Here is a 13,004-nt window from a genome sequence, read left to right on the forward strand (position 1 = left end):
GAATGTGGACTAACGTCTGTCTCTGGTCTCTGAATGTGGACTAACTTCTGACTCTGGTCTCTGAATGTGGACTAACGTCTGTCTCTGGTCTCTGAATGTGGACTAACGTCTGTCTCTGGTCTCTGAATGTGGACTAACTTCTGACTCTGGTCTCTGAATGTGGACTAACGTCTGTCTCTGGTCTCTGAATGTGGACTAACGTCTGTCTCTGGTCTCTGAATGTGGACTAACGTGTGACGCTGGTCTTTCCTGGTCAATGCAGTGCCAGGCTGTGTCCGAGGAGCGCTCGGTTCGCTCCACCTCGCCGTCCCTGCTGATGGCTACCGTGGGTCAGAGAGTCCTCAGCTGGCTGGACGAGGGCTCAGGATGCACCAGCCCCGAGCGGGTCGTTGCCCTCTGGACCGAGGAGGGCATCAGGAACAGCCGGGACATCCTGCAGGTCAGTACAGACCAGGACCAGAGGGCCCTGTGGTCAGGTTGGTTACTGTCAGTGTCCACCGGTGTAGATGATCTGAAGCTTTAAACGTTTCCAGACCAGGTCTCTGGGGTCTCTGGGGGGTCTGGGGGTCTGGGGGTCTGGGGTTTGGTCTGTTTTTGAGGAATCAGTCTGTGTGAATGTGTCCAAAGGAAAAAACTGCAGTGTGGCCCCCTGCTGAGGAGGTTCAGTTCCCACACAGCAGCCACTCAGGTCTTTAGGCTCGGTTTGGACCCCCCCGGTTCCTTTTACCACAGAACAGAGGCGGCCCAGGCCCACCGGCCCTCGCCGTGGATCAGGATCCACATGTTAAACCCTAAACAGAGTGTAGACGCCTCCTGGCTCTGAACAGGAGCTCACGCAGCCGCCCCGTTTCAGCTGGTCTCCACCGCAGAGCAGAGGCTTATCCAGGTTTATTCTGCAGATGTAGCTGCTGTGCTGAAGTACGTTCTGAAGTAGTACTTTAAAATCCTCCATGTTACTGCAGTACATGTTCTTCAGTAAAGTATCAGACAGATGGCGAGTCAGCAGAGTCTCTGACGGCAGCAGCAGCTCCACCTTCACAGCTGCAGCGTTAAACTCATCTGAATCTTTTCCAGACTGCACTGATGTGAGAATGAAAACCGCCACGGCGGTCTGCGGCGTCCAGCTGCTGACATCACTCAGTCTGCGTTCAGAATCAGCAGCTCTTAGTTTCTGACTGTTGGACCGGTCCTTGAACGTCTCATAGGGTCTGAACCCCACTGGTGAACCTGTGCACCGGAGGAAACTTGTCTCTGCAGGTGAATACGTGATCCAGGTTTGTGTTGTCTCCCCACAGGCTCTGGACTTCCCTCTGGAGGAGCGGCTTAGTCTGGCAGACCTGACTCTGGCCCTGGACAACGAGCTGCTGGTCAGCGGGAACGGCATCCACCAGGCGGCGCTCATGTCCTACAAGAGCGAGATCCAGCACCTGCAGTAAGTTCCCACCTGAAACACACGGGGGTCTTCAGAGACCACCACGCCACCAGCTCCCCCCTGAAGGAGGATTTATAAATCTCTCATTTCGCGGGGCACTCACCCCAGGTATGGTTAGTAATTACACAATTATTCACTAGTGATCAGTTAGTAGTTAGTAATCGCTCAATTATCTTAAATCAGTCTCATATCGAAGGGTAAATTATCGTGACAATACACGACGTTCCTGTGGTTACGGTGAAATTTATTAAATAACTAAAGGTGGATATAAATGCGGTTAAATACACATCAGAGAAATAAACAATGAGAATGTGGTTGTGTTGTGGGAGAATTTGACTCCTACGGCAGCCAATGAACGCAGTTAGATGATAACTCGGTTAAATTTGTCTAGGAGTTTCAAGGATTAAAGATACTGGATTAACAGACTATTGGACTGATTACAGAATGCAGGGTTTTAGTCTCACTGCTGTCGTTTCTCCCTGCCGGGTCGCTGGTCGGCGGCCTCACGCTGCCGGAGTTCCGTGCGTTCTGGGTTATGACGGCTTAAAGGCCTCAGCCGGTCGCTTTCTCTGCCAGGAATTGCTCCGGAGGTCCGTCTTTTGTCGGCTTATTGAAGAAACTTGCTGTGGGGCCTTTACAACCCCGGCTCGGGTCAGAGGTTTGGTCGTCCTTTGTTACTGCTGGCGGGCCCACGTGCGTTGGTCCGGCTTCGGTGGGAGCGGTGTGAGTTAGCTCGACGAATAAAGCTTAAAAGAACTTGGTCGTTCTTGAATTAAAATAGTGTAACTTAACGGACTGATAACTTTAACAAACAACAGACGATAAAATAAAAAGCAATTAAGTTGCTGAGAACCAGGTTTATTGGTTCAGTTCCACGGTTTGATTGTGGTCAGTGATGAACTGACACGTCCTGGAGTGCGCTGTGACATCACCGCAGCAGAGTCAGAAAGTAAACCAGCAGAGGGTCGGGCTGGAGCTGGACTACTGCTCCAGGACAGAGACTCCTCAGTCAGGTCCCTCCTCCTTATTGGTTACCATGGCGTCATGTGTGCAGGGTGGTGGCGGAGCAGGCCTGCAGGAGCGGGACAAGGTGAAGGTAGACCTGGACCAGGCTGATCACAGGAACCTGCAGCTGGTCAGAGAGGTGGACGACCGCCACGCCAGCATGGAGACCCTCAACCAGAGCCGGATCAGGTGAGCAGAACCTGGTCTCTGAGCGCCTGGATCAGAGACCAGGACACAATGTGATGATGTTGTTCCTGCAACACCAGCTGTTTGCTGTGAGCGCACACTGACTTTAGCGCTGACGTTAGCTGGACACACACTGCGCTGACGTTAGCTGGACACACACTGCGCTGACATTAGCTGGACACTCTGCGCTGACGTTAGCTGGACACACACTGCGCTGACGTTAGCTGGACACACACTGCACTGACGTTAGCTGGACACACACTGCGCTGACTTTAGCGCTAATGTTAGCTGGACACACACTGCGCTGACTTTAGCGCTAATGTTAGCTGGACACTCTGCGCTGACGTTAGCTGGACACACACTGCGCTGACTTTAGCGCTGATGTTAGCTGGACACTCTGCGCTGACGTTAGCTGGACACACACTGCGCTGACTTTAGCGCTAATGTTAGCTGGACACTCTGCGCTTATGTTAGCTGGACACTCTGCGCTGACGTTAGCTGGACACACTCTGCGCTGACTTTAGCACTAATGTTAGCTGGACACTCTGCGCTTATGTTAGCTGGACACACACTGCGCTGACTTTAGCGCTAATGTTAGCTGGACACTCTGCGCTTATGTTAGCTGGACACTCTGCGCTTATGTTAGCTGGACACTCTGCGCTGACGTTAGCTGGACACACACTGCGCTGACTTTAGCGCTAATGTTAGCTGGACACTCTGCGCTTATGTTAGTTGGACACTCTGCGCTGACTTTAGCGCTAATGTTAGCTGGACACTCTGCGCTTATGTTAGTTGGACACTCTGCGCTGACGTTAGCTGGACACACTCTGCGCTGACTTTAGCACTAATGTTAGCTGGACACTCTGCGCTGACGTTAGCTGGACACACACTGCGCTGACTTTAGCGCTAATGTTAGCTGGACACTCTGCGCTTATGTTAGCTGGACACTCTGCGCTGACGTTAGCTGGACACACACTGCGCTGACTTTAGCGCTAATGTTAGCTGGACACTCTGCGCTGACGTTAGCTGGACACACACTGCGCTGACTTTAGCGCTGATGTTAGCTGGACACTCTGCGCTTATGTTAGCTGGACACACACTGCGCTGACTTTAGCGCTAATGTTAGCTGGACACTCTGCGCTTATGTTAGCTGGACACTCTGCGCTGACGTTAGCTAGACACACTCTGCGCTGACTTTAGCACTAATGTTAGCTGGACACTCTGCGCTGACATTAGCTGGACACACTGCGCTGACGTTAGCTGGACACACACTGCGCTGACGTTAGCTGGACACACACTGCGCTGACTTTAGCGCTAATGTTAGCTGGACACACACTGCGCTGACTTTAGCGCTAATGTTAGCTGGACACTCTGCGCTGACGTTAGCTGGACACACACTGCGCTGACTTTAGCGCTGACGTTAGCTGGACACACACTGCGCTGACTTTAGCGCTGACGTTAGCTGGACACACACTGCGCTGACTTTAGCGCTGATGTTAGCTGGACACTCTGCGCTGACGTTAGCTGGACACACACTGCGCTGACTTTAGCGCTAATGTTAGCTGGACACTCTGCGCTTATGTTAGCTGGACACTCTGCGCTGACGTTAGCTGGACACACTCTGCGCTGACTTTAGCACTAATGTTAGCTGGACACTCTGCGCTGACGTTAGCTGGACACAGTGCGCTGACATTAGCTGGACACACTGCGCTGACGTTAGCTGGACACACACTGCGCTGACGTTAGCTGGACACACACTGCGCTGACTTTAGCGCTGATGTTAGCTGGACACACACTGCGCTGACTTTAGCGCTAATGTTAGCTGGACACTCTGCGCTGACGTTAGCTGGACACACACTGCGCTGACTTTAGCGCTGATGTTAGCTGGACACACACTGCGCTGACTTTAGCGCTAATGTTAGCTGGACACTCTGCGCTTATGTTAGCTGGACACTCTGCGCTGACGTTAGCTGGACACACACTGCGCTGACTTTAGCGCTGACGTTAGCTGGACACACACTGCGCTGACTTTAGCGCTAATGTTAGCTGGACACTCTGCGCTGACGTTAGCTGGACACACTCTGCGCTGACGTTAGCTGGACACACTCTGCGCTGACGTTAGCTTGACACTCTGCGCTGACTTTAGCGCTTATGTTAGCTGGACACACACTGCGCTGACGTTAGCTGGACACACACTGCGCTGACTTTAGCGCTAATGTTAGCTGGACACACTCTGCGCTGACATTAGCTGGACACACACTGCGCTGACTTTAGCGCTAATGTTAGCTGGACACTCTGCGCTGACGTTAGCTGGACACACTCTGCGCTGACTTTAGCACTAATGTTAGCTGGACACTCTGCGCTGACGTTAGCTGGACACACTGCGCTGACGTTAGCTGGACACACACTGCGCTGACGTTAGCTGGACACACACTGCGCTGACGTTAGCTGGACACACACTGCGCTGACGTTAGCTGGACACACTGCGCTGACGTTAGCTGGACACACACTGCGCTGACTTTAGCGCTAATGTTAGCTGGACACTCTGCGCTGACGTTAGCTGGACACTCTGCGCTGACGTTAGCTGGACACACTCTGCGCTGACGTTAGCTGGACACACTCTGCGCTGACTTTAGCGCTAATGTTAGCTGGACACTCTGCGCTGACGTTAGCTGGACACTCTGCGCTGACGTTAGCTGGACACTCTGCGCTGACGTTAGCTGGACACACTCTGCGCTGACGTTAGCTGGACACACTCTGCGCTGACGTTAGCTTGACACACTGCGCTGATGTTAGCTGGACACACTCTGCGCTGACGTTAGCTTGACACACTCTGCGCTGACGTTAGCTGGACACTCTGCGCTGACTTTAGCGCTTATGTTAGCTGGACACACTCTGCGCTGACGTTAGCTGGACACACTCTGCGCTGACGTTAGCTTGACACTCTGCGCTGACGTTAGCGCTTATGTCAGCTGGACACACTCTGCGCTGATGTTAGCTGGACACACACTGCACTGACGTTAGCTTGACACTCTGCGCTGACTTTAGCGCTTATGTTAGCTGGACACACTCTGCGCTGACGTTAGCTGGACACACACTGCGCTGACGTTAGCTGGACACACTCTGCGCTGACTTTAGCGCTTATGTTAGCTGGACACACACTGCGCTGACTTTAGCGCTTATGTTAGCTGGACACACACTGCGCTGACTTTAGCGCTTATGTTAGCTGGACACACTCTGCGCTGACTTTAGCGCTTATGTTAGCTGGACACACTCTGCGCTGACTTTAGCGCTTATGTTAGCTGGACACACACTGCGCTGACTTTAGCGCTGACGTTAGCTGGACACACACTGCGCTGACTTTAGCGCTAATGTTAGCTGGACACACTCTGCGCTGACGTTAGCTGGACACACTCTGCGCTGACGTTAGCTTGACACTTTGCTCTGACGAGCCGCTCTGTGATTGGCAGGGACCTGGAGCAGGGCTTCCGTGATAGGCTGGCGTCTCTGCGCAGTCAGTCGGAGCAGGAGAGCGAGGCGCTGCTGCATCAGGCGGAGAGCGAGCGCCGCGCGCTGCAGGACGAGCTGCAGCTGCTCCGGGCGCAGGAGGCGGAGCTACAGGAGGAGCTTTGCAGCGCCGCACAGGTGGGAACACGACCTGGTTTAGATTCTTCTGTCCTCCTCTGATCATGTCCTGTAGTACTAATAAAGTACAAGTACTGCTACAAGTGAATACACAGAAGTATCAGCACGTGGGTAGTACAGTAGGTCCAGCTCGCTGAGTTTGAGATATTTGAACACCATCGTTCACTAAAAGTACTCTGATAAAGTGTTTAGTCTGACGTGTTCTCACCAATGAGGGACCAGGACCAGACCCCTGTGGGTCCAGTTTAAAGGATCTGAGTGGCCCTGAGGGGCCTGCTGACCTGCAGGTGAACATTAAAGCGTTTGTGTGTGTTGAGCAGGAGAGCCGGCGTCTGGAGGAGGAGCTGAGGGCCGTGAAGCTGAAGCTGACCGACGCAGAGAGATCGGTGAACAGGCTGCAGAGAGACCTGGACCAGCTGCTGCACCACAAGGTACCGCCCGCCGACCCGGGCGCCGCCAGGCTCTGCCGCTTTAGCTTCCCCCGGTTCTGTCAGCGGCGTGTTAGTGTGAAGGTCTGATGTTGCAGCCACAGTGACCTTCCTCGACACGTTGGAGCAGTGAGAACAGTCAGACCTCTGTAGGCCAGCGGCGGCGTTCAGAAACGTGCCGACGCCGGCTTGTGATCTATAGAAGCAGAGCTGACTGTGTCCTGTGAGTAAACTGTGAACCATGCGTACGCACAGGAGAGCAGAGGAGAGAAACGGCGTCTCACGTGGAGGAAGAATGAAACGGTCTGAGGTGAACAGACTGTGCCATAAATCCAGATTTCCCCTCTGAGTATTTCAGGCTTAAAGCCTTTCTGAAGAAACAAACTCTCGTTTGACTGGCAAAAAACATCATTTAAGATCATTTGCAGCCACAAAGATCCAGATTCAGGATCAGAAACAGGATTCAGTTTCTGCAAAAGAGCCTCAGATCTGTTTAATCAGGAACCAGATTAATTAAAAGCTGCATGCAGCAGTTTGTTCTGCTAAATCAGGTGAACGGGAGACAAATTTAATGATGCTGTTTTCAGAGCGTCAGTCGAGCAGAGTTTAACAGACTGTTGTCACATGTTCCCACACGCTGAGCGCCGGCGTGTGGATCTGACCCGCTGCCTGTAAAAACTGTTTTACTAAGTAAATCTTCCTGTGTGCGTCACATAAAACACGTCCTGTTTCTTGAACTCGTCAGCACCTCGTTCAGCGTTTGAGGAAGTCATTCGCTTTCCTCTCTTTTCAAACGGGGGAATCCAGATCAGTACCTGCTTCATCCCACCTGTGTGTCCAACCCAGCCAATGAGGGAGGCCCCTTCCTGCAGGTCGGTTATAAAGGGGCGGGGCTCCGGAGCTCAGGGCTTAAGAGTGTTTATATATTCGACAATATATGATTATGTCTGTGCGTATTGTTTTTAAGTCGCTGTACTATTCTGTGTGGGCTTCATCAGTGGTGATAAATGATTCGAAGTATATGATAGTCTTTAATATTTAGCAGTCTGGTGAGAACGCCGTTTGATCAGTGAGCACAGCAAAGTGTCTGAACAGCATGAGCCGGCAGAACAGATGTTGGAGGCAGCGTCCACCTCTTCTCTCAGCATAATGACCGTGTTCACACACGGCTACAGATACACACAGCGACACACAACACCGGTCCTCTCCAGACGCTCACCTGTTCCCGCCTGCCCGCTGATCTGTCGGCGGAGAGAGGCGAGGGAGAAGAGAAGCTCGCCTTGGCATCAACTGTCTTGTTTCTAACTTTCACTCAGGAGCAAAAATCAGCCTTCAAACAGAAACGATGATAATTATCGATATCCAGTGATTTGAAATGTCTTATCGTGGTGACGTCTCCGGCCGTATGGTCCGGCCCTTTTCACACTCCCAGCAGTGATTTCAGGTGGTGGCCCCTCAGAGCCCAGAGAGAATATTTCAGTACGATTATTTTCTCGTCTTGTTCTTGCGAACCCAGTATCGTAATTCCTCACGTCTCGTGAGTTAAGTATATCGTCTTACCCCTAATCTGAGCCGCTATGTCCCATCAGTCTTCAACACACAGTTACCCCCGAACGCGTCCCTGTGAGCTTCACTGAGCGTTTGGAGGCTGGGACATGGGGCCCCGCTCCGTCCTCACTGACAGAGGAGCCTCCTTTGAACTCAGTCCGAGCACCTGAGGGCCTCCACAGTGGCGTCAGGACAGCTCTGTTATACATGCCCCCCCCCCTTTAACTAAACTCCAAAAACTCGTTTAAACATCTGCATCAGACGGGGACCTGTCAGGTGACCCGGATCTAACACGTGGCCCTTACAGCTCAGCGCTCTCTGGTTAAAAGCTGCTGGTACCAACGAAGCTCTGTGAGCGCCTCCAGCTAAACATCTCTGATCCCAGCGTTCAGGAATCTTCTCTGAAGGTTCAGCAGCAGTCACACATCTGTTCCTCCTCCATCCAATATTATACTAACACTGAGTCACAGGACCAATCAGCTGCCAGGGCTCCCTCACACTCTGATCAATCAGCTGCCAGGGCTCCCTCACACTCTGACCAATCAGCTGCCAGGGCTCCCTCACACTCTGACCAATCAGCTGCCAGGGCTCCTTCACACTCTGACCAATCAGCTGCCAGGGCTCTGTCACACTCTGAGTCACAGGACCAATCAGCTGCCAGGGCTCCCTCACACTCTGATCAATCAGCTGCCAGGGCTCCCTCACACTCTGACCAATCAGCTGCCAGGGCTCCCTCACACTCTGACCAATCAGCTGCCAGGGCTCCTTCACACTCTGACCAATCAGCTGCCAGGGCTCCTTCACACTCTGACCAATCAGCTGCCAGGGCTCTGTCACACTCTGAGTCACATGACATGGTGAACCTGAGAGCGGACAGGAAGTCAGACCTCACCTGGTGTCAGGTGACTGTCCTCCCAGCAGGTGAATTATTGACGACCTCTCTCCCCTTGGTCTTCGTCTCCTCGCCGCCGCAGACAAAGCCGACTCTTGATGTGGTGATTGACAGCTACGTTTAACCTGTGTTGTCTTGCTTTGGCAGTTTGGCGGCTTGGACCCGGCGGGCGGCGCTCTGAGTCACGAGGAGCGCTTCTCCGACATCATCAGAGAGTACGAGCTGCAGCTGCGGGTGAGAGGCCGTCTGATTCTTCGCTTTCTGTTTCACGCCGCTGATGGTAGAAACAGGAAGTCTGAAGGCTCGTTGAGGGTAGATCAGGTCTTTAATGTCTGTTTCTGTCTGTGCACCTGAACGCCCCGTGTCCCTACAACAGAGGATCCAGGTGAGAACACGTGAGTTTGCTGTTTACCTGCATGTGTGTGGCTCGCCGCTCTGTGACATCACTTCCTGCAGCAGAGCAGATGTATAGATCAGAACCTGAAGTGATCGTGTAGAGGAGGTTTAGATGCTGCACTCGCTCAGAGCCTACAGACACCCAACGGGGTTGGCGAGGAGCGGCGCTCTGATGTGTGTGTCAGCATGCAGGGAGGCTGAGTGTGCAGGTGCTGACAGCGTGTGTGTGGTGCGTTCAGGAGCTGCGGGACAGAAACGATGAGCTGAGCTCAGAGCTGGAGGCGCTGCAGAGTCAGAGGACCGACAGGAAGTCCAGACGACCTGCAGGGAGCGACACCGACGCCGCTCTGAGCTGGACCCAACAACGGCCCGTCAGCACCGAGTCCGACTCTGGTAACACAACTACAGCTACACACGGCTACAGATACTCGTGGTTACACGTGGCTACAGCTACACGCGGCTACACGCGGCTGTGGCTATACGCGGCTACAGCTACTCACGGCTACACATGGCTACAGCTAAACACGGCTACACACGGCTACACACGGCTACAGTTAAACACAGCTACACATGGCTACGGCTACACACGGCTACGGCTACACACGGCTACGGCTACACACGGCTACGGCTACACACGGCTACGGATACACACGGCTACAGTTAAACACAGCTACACATGGCTACGGCTACACACGGCTACGGCTACACACGGCTACGGCTACACATGGCTACAGTTAAACACAGCTACACATGGCTACGGCTACACGGCTACGGCTACACACGGCTACGGCTACACACGGCTACGGCTACACACGGCTACGGCTACTCACGGCTACACACGGCTACAGCTACACACGGCTACGGCTACACATGGCTACGGCTACACACGGCTACGGCTACACACGGCTACACACGGCTACAGCTACACACGGCTACGGCTACACACGGCTACGGCTACTCACGGCTACACACGGCTACACACGGCTACAGCTACTCACAGCTACACACGGCTACAGCTACACACGGCTACGGCTACACACAGCTACACATGGCTACGGCTACACACGGCTACAGATACTCGCGGCTACAGATACTCGCGGCTACAGATACTCGCGGCTACAGCTACTCGCGGCTACTCACGGCTACAGCTACTCACGGCTACAGATACACATAGCTACAGATACACACAGCTACTCGCGGCTACAGCTACACGTGGCTACACACGGCTACAGATACTCGCGGCTACACACGGCTACAGATATTCGCGGCTACAGCTACACGCGGCTACAGCTACACATGGCTACAGATACTCGTGGCTACATGCGGCTACAGCTACACGCGGCTACACGTGGCTACAGCTACACACGGCTACGGCTACACACGGCTACAGATCCTCACGGCTACACACGGCTACGGCTACACACGGCTACGGCTACACACGGCTACGGCTACACGGCTACACACGGCTACAGATCCTCACGGCTACACACGGCTACGGCTACACACGGCTACACACGGCTACGGCTACACACGGCTACACGCGGCTACGGCTACACGCGGCTACGGCTACACAGTAGAAGTACTTCAAATTGTAAGTAGAGTACTTGAGTAAATGTACTTTCAGTAACACGCTTCTGTCAGGAGGTGGCGCCACTTCACCTGCTTTCACCAGCTCACTGCAGAGCTGTGATTGGCTGCAGGTCACAGAATGAGACGCACTGATTGGTCCACAAACAAACAAACAGGATGCAGCAGGATGCAGCTTTAAACAATAAAAGTGAAGTTTGAATTTAAATAAAGATGTGCTGCTGAGGATCTGCAGAGCGGACACATCAGGGTCTTTGTCCTGAAGGATTCTGGGAGTCCCTTTCAGAGCAAAGTTAAGAGAGAAACACCTGTTCACACATAAATGCTCAAATTAAAGGAACTTTAACTTGAATGGACACGTTTTATACTTCATCTAAATATAATCCGGTTCATCTTATTTCCAGTATCTTATTTTGAAAAGCAGCTCAGCCTGTCTGCAGGTCTGCTCTCTCTGCAGAGCGAGGAGCTGAAGTCTCCGACCCTCAGCTGCTCTGTGACCTTTCATTTACCGTAAAGGCTCTAAAACATGTGCATTCAGGTTCTCTGACCTCTAAAGAAAAGTGGTCGTCTCGAGCCGGACGCCCGAGTGTGCGAGCTCCTGCAGCTCTTCAGTGTTATTAGGAGAAGCTTGTTGAAACTGTGGCCGCCGTATTCTCTGTAAGAGAAGGGAAACGCTGCTCTGAAGCTCTCCACTCTGTAAATGTAGAGCAGAGAGTGCCGAGTGCTCGTTACGGCTGAAACTGAAGAGGGTTCAGTACCTGCTGAGCAGGTCTGACCAGGTAGGCACACAGGAATACAGGTCCTGCAGGTGTGCAGGGTCACACTGAATGTGTCCTCTGTCCCAGCGTGTCTCACCGTGAGTCTCCACATCCTCTGCTCCAGGAACAGGATCCTCTGTTTACTCTCTGTTTACTGTCTGTTTACTCTCTGTTTACTGTCTGTTTACTGTTTACTCTCTGTTTACTCTCTGTTTACTCTCTGTTTACTGTTTACTGTCTGTTTACTCTCTGTTTACTGTTTACTGTCTGTTTACTCTCTGTTTACTGTTTACTGTCTGTTTACTCTCTGTTTACTCTCTACTCTCTGTTTACTCTCTGTTTACTGTTTACTCTCTGTTTACTGTCTGTTTACTCTCTGTTTACTCTCTGTTTACTCTCTGTTTACTGTTTACTGTCTGTTTACTCTCTGTTTACTGTTTACTGTCTGTTTACTCTCTGTTTACTGTTTACTCTCTGTTTACTCTCTGTTTACTCTATTTACTGTTTACTGTCTGTTTACTGTCTGTTTACTCTATTTACTGTTTACTCTCTGTTTACTCTCTGTTTACTCTCTGTTTACTGTCGGTTTACTGTTTACTGTCTGTTTACTGTTTACTCTCTGTTTACTCTCTGTTTACTCTCTGTTTACTCTCTGTTTACTGTCTGTTTACTCTCTGTTTACTGTCTGTTTACTGTCTGTTTACTCTATTTACTGTTTACTGTCTGTTTACTCTCTGTTTACTGTCTGTTTACTGTTTACTGTCTGTTTACGGTTTACTGTCTGTTTACTCTATTTACGGTTTACTGTCTGTTTACTCTATTTACTCTCTGTTTACTGTTTACTCTCTGTTTACCGTTTACTGCCTGTTTACTGTTTACTGTCTGTTTACTGTCTGTTTACTCTGTTTACTCTCTGTTTACTGTTTACTCTCTGTTTACTCTCTGTTTACTGTTTACTGTCTGTTTACTCTCTGTTTACTGTTTACTCTCTGTTTACTGTCTGTTTACTGTCTGTTTGCTCTCTGTTTACTGTTTACTGTCTGTTTGCTGTCTGTTTACTGTTTACTGTCTGTTTACTCTCTGTTTACGCTCTGTTTACGCTCTGTTTACTGTTTACTCTCTGTTTA

General features: G+C 51.8%; 1 protein-coding gene across 1 annotated transcript in view; it reads left to right on the forward strand.

Annotated features, from left to right (window-relative positions):
* Positions 1-262: 262 nt before the first annotated feature.
* LOC119884097 (ninein-like protein) overlaps positions 263-13,004 on the forward strand; it is a gene marked incomplete at its 5' end in the record, with an annotated part of 32,303 nt that continues 19,561 nt past the window's right edge. The window contains 8 exon segments of the mRNA XM_038694568.1: positions 263-439; positions 1,296-1,432; positions 2,487-2,506; positions 2,509-2,626; positions 6,094-6,268; positions 6,589-6,699; positions 9,284-9,370; positions 9,772-9,925. Of these exon segments, the coding sequence (XP_038550496.1) occupies positions 263-439; positions 1,296-1,432; positions 2,487-2,506; positions 2,509-2,626; positions 6,094-6,268; positions 6,589-6,699; positions 9,284-9,370; positions 9,772-9,925 (979 nt within the window).

The sequence above is a fragment of the Micropterus salmoides genome, unplaced genomic scaffold, assembly GCF_014851395.1.
Source record: "Micropterus salmoides isolate LMB-PRFRI ecotype aquatic unplaced genomic scaffold, ASM1485139v1 Ms_hic_scaffold_3174, whole genome shotgun sequence".
Lineage (NCBI taxonomy): Eukaryota > Metazoa > Chordata > Actinopteri > Centrarchiformes > Centrarchidae > Micropterus > Micropterus salmoides.